We start from the raw sequence: 19,827 nt of genomic DNA, 5'->3' as shown, positions 1-19,827 counted from the left end.
ATTGTTTATGTTTTGGAAAACACAAATTAAAAAAAATATATATTAAAATACTTAAATTCCACTTTTACTTACTTGTAATTTTCTTTGTATGTTTTTTGAATGGATCACAGCATGCTTACTGCCATATAGGATACATTTTCAAATAACTTGTAGCATGTTTTTCACATAATGTTGTTAAGTTTGATAGTTCAATGTTACAGCGTAATGATATAGCTATATTTTCTTCGTTGCTTAATGTTCCAATAACATCTTGTTGGCCTTTGCATGCATCTGATGTCATTAACCCAATAGAACACATCTTATAACAAACTACTTTGTATAAATGTATTTCCTAAAAAAAAGAGAATTCTTTTTTCCTACTTAATTTTTAGTAAAAAAAAAAATTTAATATAGAAATAATTCAAACCTTTTCAGAATCCCACTGTTGTATAATTTTTTACACTGATAGATATTGTTAATTTTCTTTATAGATATATTTATATATATATACAATTTATATATATATCAAATTGTTACTTTGTTAAAATTTAAATAAAATTTACGAATGCTGTTTTTTAACTGAACTTTTTATAAACTAGTTATTATAAACTTTTACAAAAGTTGTCAAAATTTTAAAAACAAATGCACATCCATATCACACTAATTCAGTTTTTATATAAAACAAAACAAGATGTTTTTTTTCAGTTGTTAAGTTCAAATAACTAAGTTATCATATAATTAAGACTTCCTTAAATATAACAAAATTGTTTTTTTTTTTAAGGAGTCTTTTAACTAAATATAATATTTTACAGAATTCTATTTGAAAGTTTTTTAAAATAGTTTATTGAAAATTTGATACATCTTTGAAATTAAAGTTCCGTATGTTTCAGTCGTTTTTCCAGTTAGATTTTTTGTGCCTAGTAAGATTATAAACAGCTGAAAATATTAACAGCAAAAAAAAAATTTTTTTTGATGGGGGTGTTTTGAGATATTGGGCCCCAAAGTTGTTTTATAGAAACTAGTTGTTTTATTAATTTTTAAGCATGTTCTTTTTGTATTTTAGCATTTTAAGTACATTTATTGAATTCAGCATCAAAAAAAAATTATATATGTTTATTTTCATGTTTTTGCCATTTTTATTTCTTATTATTTTAAGAAAAATGTTTTTTCAGAGTGTTATGAAAACCGGGTCATTTTAGGAAACCAGGTCAGTATTAAAATTGCAGTATCTTGTCAACCTCTCAACATTTTTAGCTAAAATTTTATATGTTAACTTTTCTTTTTAAGATGCAACAGCCAAAGAGGTTTTTAAAAAATTTGAAGACCCATGGTTCAAAATTTTCTAAATTTTGGGTGATTTGATGCGGAATTACCCCGCAGGAAATATTTAAAAATTGCTTATTATTAAGTTCATTACAAGAAACAAATTATTTTCTTTTAGATAAATAACTTTGAAACCATATAATTTAATACCATATAAACCATATAAACCATATAAAATAAATTACTCTTTCATTTATTCCGTAATAATTAAGTTTATAAAGCAAAATATCATTATCGACAGTATCAAATGCTTTTGAAAGATCGATAAAAATTCCTAATGTGAATGGAGATTTTTCAAAAGAATTGGAAATTTCACGTACCAACTGAATAATTGCATGCTCAGTTGAGTTTTTTTTTTTTAAAGCCAAACTGATTGTCTTATAACAAGTTATCTAAACTAAAATAATTAAATACTCTATTGATCATGATTCTTTCTAGTATTTTTGAAAATATAGATAAGATAAATATAGACCGGTAATTACTAATGTCAGTTTTGTCACCACCTTTGAATAGTGGAATAACTTTAGCAATTTTCAATTGATCAGGAAAGACTCCTTGTTCGATTGATGATTTAAAGACTTAAAAAAGAATATATTTTATTTGTTCAATGCAATCTAAAGTTATGCTACCATTGATTTCATCCGGTCCAACTGCTTTATTTTTTTTTTAGTGTTTCAAAAGCTTTTCAAACTCATTAAATAGTAACTCTTTAGATAACTCATCCGAGTGCAATTACCAATTGGTACTAGGAAATTTTTAAATGAGGCTTCAGTGTTCAGATTTATTTAGATAGTTTAGGGCCAATTTCAACAAAGAATTTATTAAATTTGTGAGCTATTGTTTGAGAATTATTTATATTATTGTTATACACTTAAATCATGTGTGGCAGGGAACCTGAGTATGGCTTTGATTTACCGGTAATTTATTTTATTATTTCCCAGGAGCGTTTACAATTATTTTTTGCTTTATTAAGAATTTTAGAATAGTAATGTTTTTTTAAGTTTTTTTGGAACTTTTTCAAAAAGATTTTTGTAATCTTTGTATATTTTCTCATTGGCGATTGATTTGTTTTTTAGATATTTTATGTATAATTTCTGTTTAACTTTTGATAATTTTCTTAAACCTTTGGTGGTGAATTAATGAACCCAGGGTGAATTAATATTTTTTTAATATATTTTTTTTATATAAAGGAAAATTGGCATCATAAACAGAGTAAAATGTATTAAAAAAATTATCGTAAATGTTGTTTGCGTTATCGCTAAAGTCGACGTTCTTCCAATGAAGCAATGATAATTGTGTTTTAAATTGCTCAACATTTTTTTGGTTATAATTGCGTAATCTAACTTTTATGTTAGTTTTGGTCATAATTTTAGAGTTAAAGTTAATAGTAAAAAAAATAGGGAAATGGTCAGATATGTCTGTTTTTAAAATACCTTTATTTAAGTCACTGTTAAAAATATCAGTTGTTAGAATGTTATCAATTAGAGTAGCTGATTTTGAAGTTACTCTGGTAGGGCGATTTATTAAAGGAATGGCTCCCATTTCGAAAATAGAATCATAAAAATTTTTAACTTTAATGTCCGTAGAGTAATGGAAGCAATTCATATTGAAATCCCCTACAATAAAATTCTTTTTTTTTTTCAAAGATGCCTTTTTTGAAAAGATTTTCTTCAAAGCACATTCTCGGCCACACCGTTCGGAGGCCTATAGCAACAACTCAGTAAAATGTTTTTTGATTTATTGTTTAGAATTTCAATAGTCATAGTATTTAACTAGTCTGATAACGCGGGCCGTTTTCTTATAACACTTACGTTCCTCTCTCTATACTAGTGCTCAGTCTACTTTAGAGTGCATCAAATGGTTGTGTCTAGATCATATCCCTCTCGTAATGATTTTGACGAGTTTAGTAATTTGCCGAACAATAAACTACATAGGGATAAAGGTAGTGAGTGACACTCACTGAGTGTACATTAGGGTGTTTCATTTCCGACAAATTTTCGAAAATGATTACGTTACATGCATAACGGGGTAAATAATGTGCCAAAAAAAAGTCTGAAAAATTTTAAAAATTTTAAAATGTCATCTAGAGGTCGCCATCTTGAAAAAACAGCGTTTTTTACACTTTTTTCAACTGTAAACTTGAAAAACTTAAAAAATAATTAAATTTATGTTACGTTACTGGGTGTATATATTAAAGGTTATTATATGAACATTTGGTGAAATTTTCAGAAAAATTGGTAAATGTCTAGAGGTCGCCGAATTATAAAGTTTTATTTTTTCAACATATTTTTTTGCTGAATAATTGCTTAAATGCTTTCACCTTAAATAAAATGCATAATTTATGTTTTGAGCATAATTGACCACTAAAAGTTGTTGCGGGATTAAATAGTTTGCAAAATAAACATCTGGACGTATGTATATAAATTTCATAAATTTATTTTAAAAAATTCATTCTTATTTCAATTAGCAAAATTGAAATATTAAAACAATTTTAAAACTAGTTGGAAAAGCGAATATTTTATTGTAACGATGAACCTAAGAAAAAATAATCAAGATTGGTTAATTGGTTACCCTGAATCCAATAAATTATCAAGTTTCAGTCGTCTACCAACAAAAAAACATGTTTTGGGTAGATACTCTCATTTACATTTTTATTCAAAAGGCGACACTTCTGCAAGAGATATTTTTAAACTTGTTCTTGGTGAGCTTAAGGAAGTTTGGGAAAAAGCTGGAGTACCAGTTCGTTCAGATAACTCTTGTCTTTCATTGCTTACCAAATTGTTTGTGGAAATGGTGAAAATAAAAAAAATTGATCACGCAAGTCGAGATGTTAAAGCTGGAAAAGAAAAAATTGTCACATTTTGTAATGAACTTGAGAAACTTTGCGACATTTCAGCAGTAAATGCATATGAACAGTTAATAGTATCACGTAGACCAAAATGGAAAGAAGATTGGGCATTTTATGAAGATCAAAAGAGTAGCAGAAAGTATCATATGACAGGTAGCATCGATCTAGGTGTTTCAAAATTTTTAGAACGTCGAGAAGATAGACTAAGCATAGATTTTCGGAGAAGTTCAACCGAAGATCAAAAATCGAGTGCCTTTGATGTCAATGAAATAGTTGAAAGTGCTGACGAAGAAGATCAAAAAGATACAGAGTTTACTCCTTTACCACTAAAGAAAAGAAAGGTGCCTTTAACAAATTCACTAGAGATATCATCAAAGAAGCTCTCAGAAGTAACGGCATCTGTGGCTGATCGATGTTGTTTATCAGTTCGCCAACAACTTCTATTTCAATCCACTATCATCTGCAAAAGCGGAGGCAAACTTAATGAAATTTCTATGTCAGTATCAACTGTGCATCGTCAAAGACAAAATGCGCGAAAGAATATTGTTCTGTCAATTAAAGCTGACTGGGAGATAAACAAACCTAAAAAGGCCATTTCGCACTGGGATTCGAAGCTTTTTCATTTAGACATAGCTCATAATGAAGAACGTGTAGCAGTTCTTATTAGCGGATCTCTTAACGGGTACTTATTTATTTATTTATATAAATCCTATGTATATTTTTTATTTTTGTATTCAAAGAAACTAACTTAAGTTTTATTTGCAGGCCGAAACTTATTGGTGTACCTTTGATTAAAGATTCGACAGGTAAAACTCAATGTGACGAGGTCGTGAAACTTGCGCAACTTTAATTGAAATTGAGTTAAAGAGACCTCTTTATGGCTCGCATGTCGCCATCATCATAATGAGCTACACATTAAGCATGCATTTACCGCATTAAGAGGAGGTAGCAAAAGTCCAGATGAACCTATTTTTCAACGTTTCCGAGCCGAATTTTCTAGAATTGATATTGATTACTCAAACCTGAATGTTTTCAAATGGCCTACTGATATTAAATCAGAAATATTTAATCAAGCAAGTTTAGTTCTGAAATGGGCTTACCAATGCCTCGAAGAGAAAATATTTCCGCGAGAAGATTATCTTGAGTTAATTGAATTAACTATTATCTACCTTGGGGGGAAACTATCAATGGAAAGAATATTCAAAATTCACAAACCAGGTGCAATTCACAATGCCAGATTTATGTCACATTCCATATATATTTTAAAAATGGAACTCTTATCTAATAAATTTATTATGTCCAATAATGAGCAAATTATGATCCACCGCATGGCTAAGTTTATTAGTCTTTTTTATTCGATGCAATTTCTCCGCTCGAGGATTTCCGTATTTGCTCCAGTTGATGACTTCAAATTTTTTTTTGCAATGAACTGGTATCAAGAAGAAGATTCAGATATCGCGACCGCTGTGATTTCGTCGATTAACCGTCACCTTTGGTATTTAACAGAAGAGCTTGTTATTCTATCTTTATTTAATGAAAAATTGTCAGAATTTACCAGAACAATAATGGCAAAGAAACTTTTTTCTACCCCAAGACCAAAAACATTTTTAATTGGGAAACCAAAATTTCCGACATTAAGTTCTTCAACCGTTATTTATTTTTTAATTGGACCACGGTCGTGGCTTCTTTTTGATTTATTAGGACTAATAAACAACCAGGAATGGCTCCAGATGAATCCACAAGAATGGAAATTCTTCCAAGATTATCGAACTGCAGACGATTTTGTTAAACAATTAGAGGTAACAAATGATTGCGCCGAAAGAGGAATAAAACTTATTGGTGATTTCCGCGAGTGTGCACAAAATGAAGAACAACGACAATTTATTTTGCAAGTTGTCGAACAACACAGAAAGCAAAATCCATCCAATTCGAAATCAAAACTAATTAATACTTTATAGTATTTTGTATGTTACTAATATCTTCTTTATTAATTATTATTCTTAGAAAAGCTGAAGCCTAAAAATAGAGCAGTTAAATTTTTTTTAAGATTTAAAAAAATAACAAGTTTTTTAGCTTTATATTTTAATACGGCGACCTCTAGACATTTACCAATTTTTCTGAAAATTTCACCAAATGTTCATATAATAACCTTTAATATATACACCCAGTAACGTAACATAAATTTAATTATTTTTTAAGTTTTTCAAGTTTACAGTTGAAAAAAGTGTAAAAAACGCTGTTTTTTCAAGATGGCGACCTCTAGATGACATTTTAAAATTTTTAAAATTTTTCAGACTTTTTTTTGGCACATTATTTACCCCGTTATGCATGTAACGTAATCATTTTCGAAAATTTGTTGGAAATGAAACACCCTAGTGTACATATACCCTCTAAAAAATGAAGCGTTGATTTGATGTTGATCAACGTTGATTTTGCGTTGATATTAGCGATCAACGGCGATCAACCATAAATGGATGTTGTAGCGACAGCAATGTTATCAACAGCAAATCAACGTTTATTTACAAACACTGAGCGTTCGTTGATTTACTGTTGACAAAAAACAAATTTATTGAGCCGTTTACTAACAGTAATTTGCTGAGCATTTTCTGCTGGGATTTTTTTTGTTATTTTTGGTGGTTATAAAACGTTTGTTCAAATTTTAATTGTATTATACAGTATAAAATGAGTATAAACTTATTGAAAAACATATATTTTATTAAGTGATTATTTTTTCAGTTCTTGAATAAAGATTATCCTAATGAAATTAGGGTAGTTTTTTAACTATTTGAGGATAATAGAACATCTTAATATAAATATTTTAACAATTTAACATGAAAAAGTCACAACTTAGCAGCAATTTGGCTTATTAATGCTTATTATAATAACATTACTATTATCATAGCAAATTATTAATGGCTGCAAGTATTTGCCTGATAAATTCTGACTGCAAACTTAAATCATATAGTACAAAATGCAATTTAAATTGATTTTTTCTGTATAAGAATAATAATGCCTTTATTTTTTTTTCTTTTGTGATGTAATAAACTAAAGATAATAATGCCTAAATATGACAGAAGCCTATATATGAGAGAATTTATGAAAGAAAAACGAAATACTTAAAAAAGAATAAAATATCTTCTTGAAGAGTGCAACATTGTTGGTAGAGGAAATTGCGTTCATCTAGATTTAGACATTCAAAAGATTTTTGAAGTTTCTGAAGATGTGCACAGTGATATATTGATGTTTTCAATCACTTCGCCAGAAAATAAATTTTGTTTAAGTAAAGTTGAATCTAATTATTGTGATGTTGACGACATTGCATTTAAAAATAGTTTATACAGTAGTATTGATACTCTAACTTCAACAAAAGATTTTTTATATGAGTGGTTATTAAAATACTGTATAAAAGATGATGCTTTAAATGCACTTTTATTTCACTTAAATAAATTTACTCCATCTATACCAAAATGCTGGCAGACATTACAAAAATCTCTTCAAAAAGTTAATGTTTTATATGTCAGTGGAGGCGATTATATATATCTTGGAGTTAAAAGTGCAATTGATTATTACATATCAACAGTTGGAAATAAGGAGAAGCTTGATCTAATTGTAAGTATTGATGGTGCACCTATGTGCAATAGTAAAAAGACTTCCATTTGGCCTATACTAGTTACAATTAACAGAAAAGGATCCTATGCTGTTGCAATTTGGCATGGTCAGGGAAAACCAAACAATTTGGATGAGTGCTTTGAAGATTTTATTCTTGAAATGAAAAAATTGCAAACTAATGGGTATAAACAGCTGCTGGTGACTATTAAAGCTTTTGTTTGTGATGCGTCTGCAAGAGCATTTGTTAAATGCATTATAGGGCATAGTGGCTATCATAGCTGTGAAAGATGTATGGCAGTTGGCACACAAAAACATGGCGTAAGATTATTGGAAACGACTACTTTACTTTGTACTGACATGGCTTTTAAAAATAATTTTTATAAAGAAGGTCACCAGCTTGAGAGTCTTTCTCCACTTGTTCAGTTAAATTTCCCAATGGTAACTGAATTCCCATTAGACTATATGCACCTTGTATGTCTTGGGGTAGTTAAAAAACTTCTAATAAACTGGTGTAAAGGTCCCCGATGTATTAGAATAAGTCAATCTGTTAAAGACAGTATTTCAAATGAACTCATAAATTTACGAAGTTATACACCATCCAATTTTCAACATAGACCACGCTCTTTAAATGAACTTGAGAAGTGGAAAGCAACAGAGTTTCGATTATTCTGCTTTATGCTGGACCTGTTGTTTTAAAAAGGAAAAATAAATAAAACTATGACTTATTTATTTCTCTTTTAATTGCTATGCACATACTGCTTTCTAATAAAATGGCCAAAAATGAATTGTTAGTGGCATTTGCTAAACAGCTGCTTATATAGTTTGTCAGAGAAGTACAAATTTTGTATGGGGAGATCTTGGTAACATAAAATGTTCATAGCATGATTCATTTAGCTGATGATTGTGTTAACTTTGGGGAGAGTCTTGATCATCTATCAGCTTTTCCTTTTGAAAACTTTTTGGGTTGAATTAAAAAAATGGTGCAAAAATCACATCAGACTGTTGCCCAAATAGTGAATCAATTAGATGAGAGAAAAAAGTTGGATATTTTTCTTAGAGAAAGGAATGGTAAAGAAATTTCTGCCCAAGTGGTAAATAAAAAGATCACATCAAATCTATGAGACAGAGTTTATTTTATTCAAGACAAAGGGTTTATTTTAGTAGAAGAGGTTTTGGTAGATCTTGTAAAATGCAAGGCTCTAAATCCTCATTCAGTTCGAAAGTTTTTTCCTGATTGTTTTGAAACATCTTATTTAGACGTTTGTTATGTATATTCATTAGCCAAGCTAAAAACAATTTTTCCGAAAAAAAAAGAACTTTTGAAGAAAGGCTTGATGATACCTGTTTAAAAAGGTGGTTATGCTTTTTTTGTGCTTAGACATTGTGATATTGCTTATAATCACTGATTTCTTGAATTAAAAACACAAACTTTGATTATACTTGCAGACCATCAATTTTTAAAGAATGTCTGTGCATGTGTCATTTTGTAAAATTTGTTGTAAATTTGTCAAATATGTAGTTCATTGAACAAATTTAAAGTGAGTTTAATGCATTTTAATTTATAAATTTTTTGTGTGAAACAAATACCTGGTATGTTTATAGAAATAATAAAATATTTACACTGGTGTTTTACATTAATAAATCTAAAAAGCGTTTTACAAAGTTCATTGTTTTTAATCTCTAATGTATTTTTAATTTTATTTTGTAACTTATATAAGATTGTTTAGAATTAAATTGCACCAGAATATTGAAATTTCATTTGCCATTGTTGAACTTTAAATGGAAAAATTAAAGAAGTGGAAGTGATTGCTAAAAGTTGGATGAAAAATGATGGGAAATGCTTCTGGCTGCCATTTAAAAGTTCCGCTGCGATTCGTAAAGCTGTCACAACCTTGCAGGCATCAACCTCTGATTGGAAGATATACCCTGCTAGGATTTTATACACTACAGGTTTGCATATTACTATAAAAAAATGTAAAATAATTGAATTAGATATTGAACTGTATGTTTTGACCAGGGCACTGAAGAGGATAATCATGTGCTGGTGCAAATTTATTTTAGGCCTGCTTTACAATATGACTATAGTCTCATTTAATATCACTTATTTTAAATCCAATATTCCAACGGGCATTTGTTTAAATTATATGTTCTGAATGTCTTTAGAATGTTTAAAGAAGATTTCCAACGATTAAAAAAAGTTTTTTTAACTATGTTTTTAGTTTTTTTTTTTAACTTTTAGTGTTTTTTAAAAATTAAAAAATTCATTAATTTTCATGGGTTTTTCATTAAAATTCATTAATTTTTATGCGGTGCACCAATTGCACTCCATTCTCATAGGGCCTGCTTTTGCCGCAAAAATTTCAATTACATCTTCATTAGATATTGATAAATGATTTTATGTACATAGATTTGTGTTTATGAAGAAGCTCAGTCACACTTAGAGAAAGCAGCAGATACTTCAAATATTGAAACTGACATCGAAGAGAAAAAAGGGACAAAGCAAAAGTAAATTTTACTAAAATTAGTTTTTAACAAATAAAAAATTTTGCAATAAAGAATTACACAAATCATGCACTTTTTTTGTTTATAAAGTAAAGTTTATATTAAAGGAGAAAGACAGCAATGACATTTTGTGAAAGTGATTAAGATATTGTGATTGATGATGAAGAACTATACGGAAGATACTATTTTGATAGTTCAAATAGCTAAAGAACATCTAACGCGATTCCAAATATAGCAGGTTAACTATTTTTGTAAAAGTAAAATAATGGTTTGTTAAAATAAAATGCTTATTTTTTTACTGAATTATAGATGTTTTTAAATCAATATTAACTTCCCATTTACACAGTGAAATAGCAAGCTTTTCAGTTGCTGAAAATAACAATGACTTCTCGAAAGAAACTAATCTATCTCAAGGGAAAATGATGTTGTCTTCAAATATATTGGTAAAAAAAAGTCCTAATGTTGCTTTTGTTTTAATTAAAATCTGTGTGCGTGTGCAGTAAAAAAATTAATAGAAATCAGAACTATATGTTATAGAATATAATTTTGTTGACAAATATTTTATAAATACATGTTTGTTGACAAGATTAAATAAAAATCACTATATAATGTTTAAAAATTTTATTTAATTCTTGTATGTATAATTTATCTATACCTAGGTAGAAAATGGCTCTAAAAATTGTGTTTTGGATAAAGAGGATAGCAAAGAAAGACATTTGTCTTGCCAGGGTAAATTAAATAAAAGTTTTATTTATTTTTCCCATTTAGGTATTTTTTCATGGTTAATTTTTTACAAAATATTTTACATAAATAATAATAATATTGTTTATTTTACTACATTTTTTAAAAAAGATTTTCAAAAAAGATTTGCGTTGAGTTGCGTTGAGATGGCAAAAATAGATAAAAGAGAAAAGTGATTCAAGAGTCAATTTTAAAAATCCATGTATTGAAATTAAGATAATTTCATTCATATAGAATAAACATAATATGTGTTCTGACCCTTAAGTAATTTTTATTTTTTTAATAATAGATAAGTTCTCTTAGTCGTTGTGGAGGTAATATAAATTGGCTTTTGCTTTTGGAAAGTTGTTGATGAGCGAGGACGCTGGGGCCTGTTTTAATGTCTCGGGTGGTTCATTGAAGATAAATTTTAAAACATACACCCTGTATCATATGATAGATAGGTTTTATGCATTTTTTTAGATTTTTTATTTCACAGGAAATATATTTTGTTTATCCTAGTCAGTCATTTATGTAACTATTTGCTATAATTTCTGCAGTTTGATTTTTTTCAAATTTGATTTGAATTTTTGATTTAGATGCGATTACACGACAGCATCATGATGCAAAAATTTGCGAATGTTATTCAGGCATTTCGAAATTTTTAAGTCAATCAGGAACACGACTCAATCGAAAAGTTTTGAAAATGAACAATGCTGCAAACGCTAAATAAATTGTTTGAAAATGTAAATTTTGTGTTAAATTCAATAAAAAAACTTTCTTAATGTAGTGCCTAGTTTCTTTCATTATTCTTTTGAGTTAGCTTTGAATTGCTCTATCAATAACTTTTTTGCTAAATCCTTTATTTACAGCCTGTTTTTTACAAAACAAATTAAGATTTGAGCAATATGTATAAATTTTATATACAAATATTTTATATATATATACATACATAATATATATATATATATATATATAATATATATATATATATATATATATATAAATTATAAATCAGTAGAAAATCACTTAACAAAGTTTTTTTTCATTTAACACTGTGTTTCATAAATAAAAAGACTCATCAGAAATACTGAGTTTTTTTATTGATGAGTGCATTTCTGATGAGTCTTTTTATCGATGAAATACAGTGTTAAATGAAAAAAAAATTTCTTAAGTGATTTTCTACTAATTTATAATTGCTCAGTTCTTTTAAGAACATTGAGCACTCTATTTTGTAGAACACGTTTTAAAGTTGTTTAAATATATATATATATATATATATATATATATATATATATATATATATATATATATATATATATATATATATATATATATGTATATATATATAGAGATCTCGATATGTCGTAAACTGTTGATATATCTTTTTTTGATATATGCCTCAAAAAGCGATATCAAACTCCCGGCGGCGATTATCAAAATCAGTGTTGAATCACCAGGAAAAAATGATTGTTGATTAAACGTTGAAAAGCAACATTCGATCAACGTTTTTTGTAAACACCAAATCAACGTTGATAAGTGGCTAACATTTTGGACAAAAAATCAATATGGAATCAATGTTGACGAGAAACATTGAATCAACATCAAATCAACGCCTCATTTTTTAGCGGGTATCTACTGATATATGGATAGGCGCAGTGGAGTGTACGCACAACCACTGATTTATGAATAGGCACAGTAAAGTGAAAACACATCGATTGAGAGTTTCGGTTTGGAAAGGCAGCATTCCAGTCCACTATTTAGTTGTTCGGCAAAATACTAATACTGTAAAATCATTGCGAGTGGGATATGATTGGACACATGTAAACATTGTATTATGATATTGTTAAGTTGCATATATTCTGGGATAAATATTGAAATGGCAGGAGCAAATTGTGTTTGTTTTGATTATTCAGTTCAAAGTTATTATTTTGGATTGCATATGTATTTCGTATTCCGAATAAAAATGATGAATAGAGCATGAAATAAAAACATCAACTGTTGATAAATGTAGTTACGGGACAGAGGTTGTAGTGGTATGTATATGCATACTCAAACCATATAGCTTATATCATATGAGCATTTAAGTTATATGCTATATAAAAATATGTTATAGATGCAAACATTTCATCGACTGTATAACTTGATGGATGTATATGGGTATTAATGCTTAGTATCATATATTCAGAGTATATTTATTTTAAATGTTAGCTAATAGAGCTTAATAAACTCTATATTCTGTATAAAGTTTACTTAGCTGGATTAGTTGATAATTTATATATCACTCTTTACATTATATTGGTATCTTTTCTGGAAACAAAAGAAAATCAGGTACAATTTTATCATTTTAGACTAGGTACCTTCATTCGCGTCCGTTTAATATCCGGTTTTTATTTTGACATCGCTTTCAAATTACACTATATACATGAAGGAAAGAGTTTTGAAAAGCTAGCAAAAAAATGAACTGTTAAATTTGTTTATATTATTTCATTTTAAGTAAAGGTTAAACTTGATCATAGTGCTAATTTTTTTTTTAATTTCGAGATTTTCACTGTTAACGAATCTTGCAAAAATAGGTAATTTTCATATGAAAAATTTATTATACTAATACAAATGCTCCTAAATGAAATTAACATGCTCAAATAAATTATTTATAGATCTTTCATTTGATATAAAACAATCAATATGTAAAAATCTCCTTCGTGTTTAAAAATGTTGCATACCGTTGCTCCCGACAAAACGACTTATTTTCGATAGCGCGATTTTGTCTTACAATTCTCTGTCTCTTTTTATTGCTAATTTTTTTCTTATTTTTAGATGGACAAAAAGACTGCAGAAGATATTTGCCTTTTAATTAACTCATATAAATGGCAATCCAAGCCTGTGTTAAATGGTAAATGGTAAAAAGAAACCCTACCCAGTCATGGACTGCTATTGTTAATATTTTGCAACAGCCATTTAAATATGAAAGAAAAATAAATAAATCCAACGTGTAGCTTGTCAATCAAGGGAAATTTCAATAGACATACCAACAATTAAAGGTCAATCACTTGAACATAAATTTTTATCCTGATCTAGCAAAATGTCACCTACCTCTAGTAATATTACCTCTACGACTTTAACTATTGCCTCAAGCGCAACACAGAGAATAAAATGTAATTTATGCAAAATTAAAAAAAATGCACTACATAATTTACAAGAAAAGAACAGACTACTGCAACGAACAGTTCTTTTTTTAAGAAGTTCAATGACCCAAAACAAACTTGCTAGCAAAAGACTTAAAAGACAGTGTTTTTCAATAAATTTGTGGAAATTAAAGTATTCAAACGAAAAAAGAAAAAACAGAATTCAGCAGAATAAGTTCCTTCAGAATGTATAAATGAGTTCAAGAATGTATAAATGAGTTAAGAATTCTTAGAATAAGTAGAACAAAGTTGCAACAAAGAGTTAAAAAGATAGAAAGGAAACACCAAATTGCTATCAAAGAATTACAGAAACAGATAAAAAAAAAATGAGCGTGAAAACAAACAACTTGTAGAACAAATTCATTAGTTAACTAGTATTATTTTAGAAAAAAAAGGAGATAATAGGCTGAATATAGAAAATAAAAAACTAAAAACATATGACCTACCCATAAGAAAATGTGTTTATGCTGCAATTGTTAACAATGTGCCCGTGGAAAGTGTTTTTTGTTGGAAAAAATCTCTGAAACATTACACAACACAGAACTACAGGAAACACCCCACTCATCCACAGTAAATAGAATGGCATTTGAGCCAGGTGTTTTAGCATTGATTCAAGCTGGTGAGGCATTTTTTCATTGCGAATGTGCAACATTGGTGTTCGACGCGACCACCATTTTAGACAAACATGCCAACGCGTTTCATGTCAGTACCTATCCTCCACGAGATCTTATTCCTTATCAACCGCTAAACTTGCTGGGGGTATAGGATTTGACTGTGCTACTCACATAGCTAGTGTGTTAAAAGAAATTGCTAATACATTTGCAGAGTTCAAAAAAATGCCAGCAATAGAAGTTTTAGACATATTCACTCAAAAAATCAAAAGTTTTCTGTCAGACAGAGCACCTGTTAATAGTTGTGTGAGAAACCTGCTTCAGGAGGAGATGGATATTGAATTAATACAACTACACTGCAATTTTCATCCACTGGAATCTATCGTTTTAGAGGCATTATCAGCTCTTAGAACAATAGATAACGAGATGAAGGTAAAACCAGCTAAAGGAACTGATGGGATTGCCGTAACAGTCCTCAAAAATATTTCGAAGCTAAGTTAATGGCTATTTTTTATATGTATAACTTTATAAAATATTTAGTAATAATTTTAAAAACATTTTTTTTCTCTTTATTGTTTCACAAATTGTTTTGAAAATATGAAATTGTAATTTTTTTCTCTCTGAAAATCAGGTATAGTTTCAAAGGAGATCCTGCTGCATTCAAAAGCTATCTTAAAAAAAATAATGTTGCTCCAGGGCTATTCCTTCGATATGTTGGTAACAGATTTCATGTCTTGTTCCATATGGCAGGGATTGTTGTTACACATGAAAAACTTATAAAAAACTTTCTTGAAAGGTACATATTTTTTTAGATGAATATAAAGTTAAATTGAATTCCATTACAACTTTGTATTATACTTGAATTTTTTTTTTCCGTTATTTCAGCAACACTAAAAATAAAATTTGCAAACTCTTACTTCAAGACATAAGTAACGATATGACACTTGTGCAATTGCAAGGATTGGGCGTGATAGGAAAAATAATAACTGGGCCATGGATGAATCTGGTTTATAAAAATGCAACAGGAAAAAGTAATCTTGAGTTGGTAAGTTTTTAATGTTTTTTAATAAAGTAATAAAGGAATTTAAAACAATAAATAAAAATATATTCTTTTTTTGTTAGGGGGACATTTTCCAGAAAGCAATAAAAAAATTATCCAGCTTCAAAAGTAATCCAGAATCAATTCTTTATACAGATGTGGATGTATTTAGTCAAATATTGAATATTAAAGAAGATAAGGTACACCAATCACTTTGTGTCATTAAAAATAAAAAAATTTTGGAAAAGATTTTATCAGCTTTGATAAGCTCCACACACCAGTTATTAAAAGACAGGTATTTGACTGGTAATCTCTCAAATCTATCTAAAGAAATGATAAAAACCACACTATCTGCTCCACCACATACAATGGAGGCTGAAAGGATTTTGGGCATGCTTGATTTTTTTTTACGTCGCGCTCCTAATGCTACTTTTGGCTTCCTGGATTCAAAAATAAAAGCCAGATTAAACAAAACATTAACATGGCTTGACGAGAAAACATTGCCAGAACAAGAAGACCTCATTCAGTTTGCAATTCAGAGAGGAACTTTAACGTGTCGAGCTTCTAAAAATTTTAATAATCTTTTGTATGAAGAAATTGGAAAAAGATGTACCGAAGCTAGTTTAAAAAAAAAACTACTAGAAAGAAAAAAAACTAGAAAGAAAGCAATTAGAGAAGGATGTTAAAAAAGCAATAGCTGGTCATGCAAAAATAACACATACTCTTTTTAATAACATTGATGAAAAACAAAAACAATTTTTAAGTATAATTTTGAAGAATGGAACCTTGATAGGGCAGCTTATAAGCCATAATTGGGAGCTTGATGATGGAAATATACATTTATTTTTTAGTAGGATTGTTAATCAAAAGTTAGCAACAAAGAAAAATCATATACATCACAATAGGATATTGAAAAGTCAATGAAGATGAAGCTGAAGATATTGACATAAGCCAGGAAGGAGTTGTAGCAGATTTAATACTTAAAGACTTGGAATTTATTTAAAACTTTCATTATTATATTAAGCTTTATTGTCTAAGACATGTCTTATTTGAAAATTTTGTATATAAATTTTTTATTTAATTTTTTTTTTTTTTTAATTTTGTATAGAAGAGCTGACACATGCTTATTTTACATTTTAGATAATATAAAATAAAAGAAAGAACAGACACATGACTTCAGCCTTTCTAAAAACTCTAGATATAATAATGTTCATTTATACGTCAAATGAGTATGATTTGCAAAAACTTGTGATAATTAAAACTTAGGAACAAAAATACCTAAAAAAGTTAGCAGGCCTGTCTCTTTTGGGTTAACTAGCTGTTAAGCCAACGAGTAATTAATTTTTTTTCATAAATTTTTTTTACATTCTCATTTGATACATGAGAATGTAAAAAAATTTGAACAAATTAAAATTTATGACAAATTATGACAATTTTTAAATAAAATGATTTAAATAGAATTTTACTTGTTTTTAAAATTGGCCTAAGCGACCCCCTTTATATATATATATATGGGATATAATGAACATTTTTCATTATATATGTCATGATACATTGTGAATCATCTTATGCGCTATATTTTAAAATCCACTTTTTGAAGTCGTTATCCTGTGTATCTTTGTTAAGATGTCCACTATATTTTCTCCACCTTTAAAGTAGCATATCTTTTTTTCTAGTTGACCTAGAATATTTAATTTAGTATTAAAATTTGTCATTTAATATTCTCTTTATAATAGAATTAATTTGGTTTAAAAAATAAAAGTTTAAATTTTTTATAAAGGTACCTATTTTAGACGGTTTAAAAGCACTTATTACTGTAAAAATGTTTTTCTATTTTTACATTAATAAACTTATTCAGTAAAGAAAAAATTAGGATTTTAATAAATACTTTATAAAATAGCTATATAGCTATAAAATAAAAACAAATTTAAAATCAAAAGCTATATAATAGCTTTTGATTTTTAATTTAAAAAGCTTTGATATAGTATATCAATGCTTTTTAAATTAAAAATCAAAAGCTCGTATATAAATTTTTGTTTTTATTATGCTGTATTGCAATTTGTATAATAGCAAATAAAAAATATACTTGATGCAATAAAGATGATGTTAAAGTTTGCTACCAAATATTGCATCACTAACATACATAAATCAAACAATATTTAATTAAAAAAAAAATTACAATGTATTAAAAGAAGATTACAGAAATCTACTTAAAAATCACTGTGTATTAAATTAAGTTAACAGAATTTTATTTCAAATCTTGATTTTAAGTTTAAGCTATGATTTATTATCTATTTTGTTGAATGCAGAAAAATAATATCTTAAAATCTAAGGTTATCTTCAACTAAAATAAGATATTTCATGTTAATTATCTAGTTTTAAAGTCAGCTGCAGTGTATAATGATACACTTGACTAATCTAGCTGACTTTTACAATTGGTTTTACTGCATGACAAATGTTTCTTTTGCTTTAGAAAGCTATCAAAATTTGTAAACTAAATTTCTTAAAAGTTGTTGCTTGTAACTTGCAATGATGTTTCTGCAAATCGCAAGTTGTTGAAAAGGCATTTTAAATGATTCCTTTATACCTAATCCACCACATTAAATAACACAACTTGTTACTGTCTTATTTAAATATGATTTATCAAACTTAAAACATACGGGAAAAAATAAAGATGTATATAAGGATGGTAAGGTTATACTGTGGAACCATATTGCTTATATATTCTATGAAGACAGAGAATGTGGCTTTTGTATTTTACCTAAACTTTTGAGCATATAAAGTCAAAAAAACGTTTATTAAAAAGTGTTAAACTTGCTGCCTAATTAATAAGTTTTTACTGTATTAAAAATTTTATTACATTATGGAATAGGTTATTTGAAAATTATTTTGGACACTAACAATCACTTAATGCTTGCAAGGATAACCCATCTATTAATGATTTTGGCTTCAATAATAACAAAATAAAAAACTAAAGAATTTTTTAGTAGCTGGAAATGTAATGTATTTAGCTACATGGGTAATATTAAGTGGTAGTAATATGATATTAAGTCATGCCAAAAAAAAATGATGTTATTAAATTTGTTCAAAACTAAATATCTTCTATATTTGTAAAATATATGTAAAATAGTAGTGTTGTCATTATTATTTTAAAATTAAAAAGACAATTGTACTATTTTTATTATTCAATCTTCTATTGTTATTTTAATAATAAAGTTACTACATCATAAAACAATAAAATATACATGAAGTATTTATTTTACTACTCTAGGAGCTAATTATATATCAATAAATATTTTTAAAAAATATGTGGCTATAAAAATAGTCATTTAAGCAGGTTCAAGTCATCTCACTTTTTCTTTAATGTTCTTGTTCCAAAATAGAGGTTGTTTTTTAAATGATGTTCTTTAAATATCAATTTAGTTTGACTTTTTTAAATCTTGAAAGCTTTCAGGTTATCTTTTGCAATGTAAAATCTACAAACTTGTGTATAAAGTGTTAGATGATCATGCATATTTAGCAGCAAGTAAATACGATAAACACTGCTTAAGATACAACTTAGACATGTTAGAACTAAAACCAATTGTAAAATTAGAGGTACTAAAAACATTCCCACTAGGTTATAATAGAATGTTTTGTTTAGTAATGTAGTGGGATACACGCTTAAACGTTATAATATCATTGATAAAATAGATACCAGTCAGATAAACAAAACAAGTTTTGCTACTTCAAAACATAAAAGAAAAGTACAATTTTGGAAAACATGAATGAAAACTACAGTTTTAAAAAGAAATTGTTTTTCCAGAAAATTTTTTGTAGAATTAGCGGTACAAAATTTCAGCATTTCCATCACATGAATGAGTTAGATTTTTACTAGGAACTAAGCTGTAATGACTTCTACTAGTGAAATACTTGAAATATTTATGCTTGATTTTAAATTTTTAAATTCAGCTTATAGCAGAGTACCATTTATCTGAAGCAAGCTTTTCTGCAATCTAGATAAAATAATTT

General features: G+C 27.8%; 3 protein-coding genes across 7 annotated transcripts; all 3 read left to right on the top strand.

Moving 5' to 3' along the window:
* The first annotated feature begins 3,767 nt into the window (after positions 1-3,767).
* Positions 3,768-5,000, top strand: LOC136091992 (uncharacterized). Its single transcript, XM_065819713.1, has 2 exons — positions 3,768-4,832; positions 4,916-5,000. The coding sequence occupies exons 1-2, from the start codon at positions 3,832-3,834 to the stop codon at positions 4,998-5,000; spliced, it is 1,086 nt and encodes a 361-aa protein (XP_065675785.1). The 5' UTR covers positions 3,768-3,831.
* A 1,583-nt stretch (positions 5,001-6,583) lies between these two features.
* LOC136091423 (uncharacterized) lies at positions 6,584-11,766 on the top strand. Of its 5 annotated transcripts, XM_065818979.1 has the most exons (8): positions 6,584-9,709; positions 10,167-10,264; positions 10,369-10,499; positions 10,608-10,704; positions 10,921-10,990; positions 11,114-11,204; positions 11,292-11,445; positions 11,581-11,766. In XM_065818979.1, exon 1 carries the CDS (start codon positions 7,391-7,393, stop codon positions 8,453-8,455), a length of 1,065 nt encoding a protein of 354 aa, XP_065675051.1. In that variant the 5' UTR covers positions 6,584-7,390; the 3' UTR covers positions 8,456-9,709; positions 10,167-10,264; positions 10,369-10,499; positions 10,608-10,704; positions 10,921-10,990; positions 11,114-11,204; positions 11,292-11,445; positions 11,581-11,766. The 5 variants fall into 5 exon arrangements, with proteins under 5 accessions (XP_065675051.1, XP_065675053.1, XP_065675050.1 ...); XM_065818981.1 differs by lacking the exon at positions 11,114-11,204 and having other exon boundaries at positions 10,925-10,990; XM_065818978.1 differs by lacking the exon at positions 11,114-11,204.
* Positions 11,767-13,727: 1,961 nt separating this feature from the next.
* Positions 13,728-16,983, top strand: LOC136092121 (uncharacterized). The gene is made up of 3 exons (XM_065819843.1): positions 13,728-15,573; positions 15,663-15,822; positions 15,900-16,983. Exons 1-3 carry the CDS (start codon positions 15,521-15,523, stop codon positions 16,500-16,502), a joined length of 816 nt encoding a protein of 271 aa, XP_065675915.1. The 5' UTR covers positions 13,728-15,520; the 3' UTR covers positions 16,503-16,983.
* The last annotated feature ends 2,844 nt before the right edge of the window (positions 16,984-19,827 follow it).

This window comes from Hydra vulgaris, chromosome 15 (assembly GCF_038396675.1).
Source record: "Hydra vulgaris chromosome 15, alternate assembly HydraT2T_AEP".
Classification (NCBI taxonomy): domain Eukaryota; kingdom Metazoa; phylum Cnidaria; class Hydrozoa; order Anthoathecata; family Hydridae; genus Hydra; species Hydra vulgaris.
The sequence above is the reverse complement of the archived record's forward strand: the minus strand, read 5'-3'. Positions and strand labels throughout refer to the sequence as shown.

Coding starts and splice junctions, on each gene's coding strand:
- LOC136092121 (XM_065819843.1), top strand. CDS start 15,521: ATGGCAGGGATTGTTGTTACACATGAAAAACTTATAAAAAACTTTCTT. Junction 15,574..15,662: donor ATAAAAAACTTTCTTGAAAG/GTACATATTTTT, acceptor CCGTTATTTCAG/CAACACTAAAAATAAAATTT. Junction 15,823..15,899: donor GAAAAAGTAATCTTGAGTTG/GTAAGTTTTTAA, acceptor TTTTTTTGTTAG/GGGGACATTTTCCAGAAAGC.
- LOC136091992 (XM_065819713.1), top strand. CDS start 3,832: ATGAACCTAAGAAAAAATAATCAAGATTGGTTAATTGGTTACCCTGAA. Junction 4,833..4,915: donor ATTAGCGGATCTCTTAACGG/GTACTTATTTAT, acceptor TTTTATTTGCAG/GCCGAAACTTATTGGTGTAC.
- LOC136091423 (XM_065818982.1), top strand. CDS start 7,391: ATGTTTTCAATCACTTCGCCAGAAAATAAATTTTGTTTAAGTAAAGTT.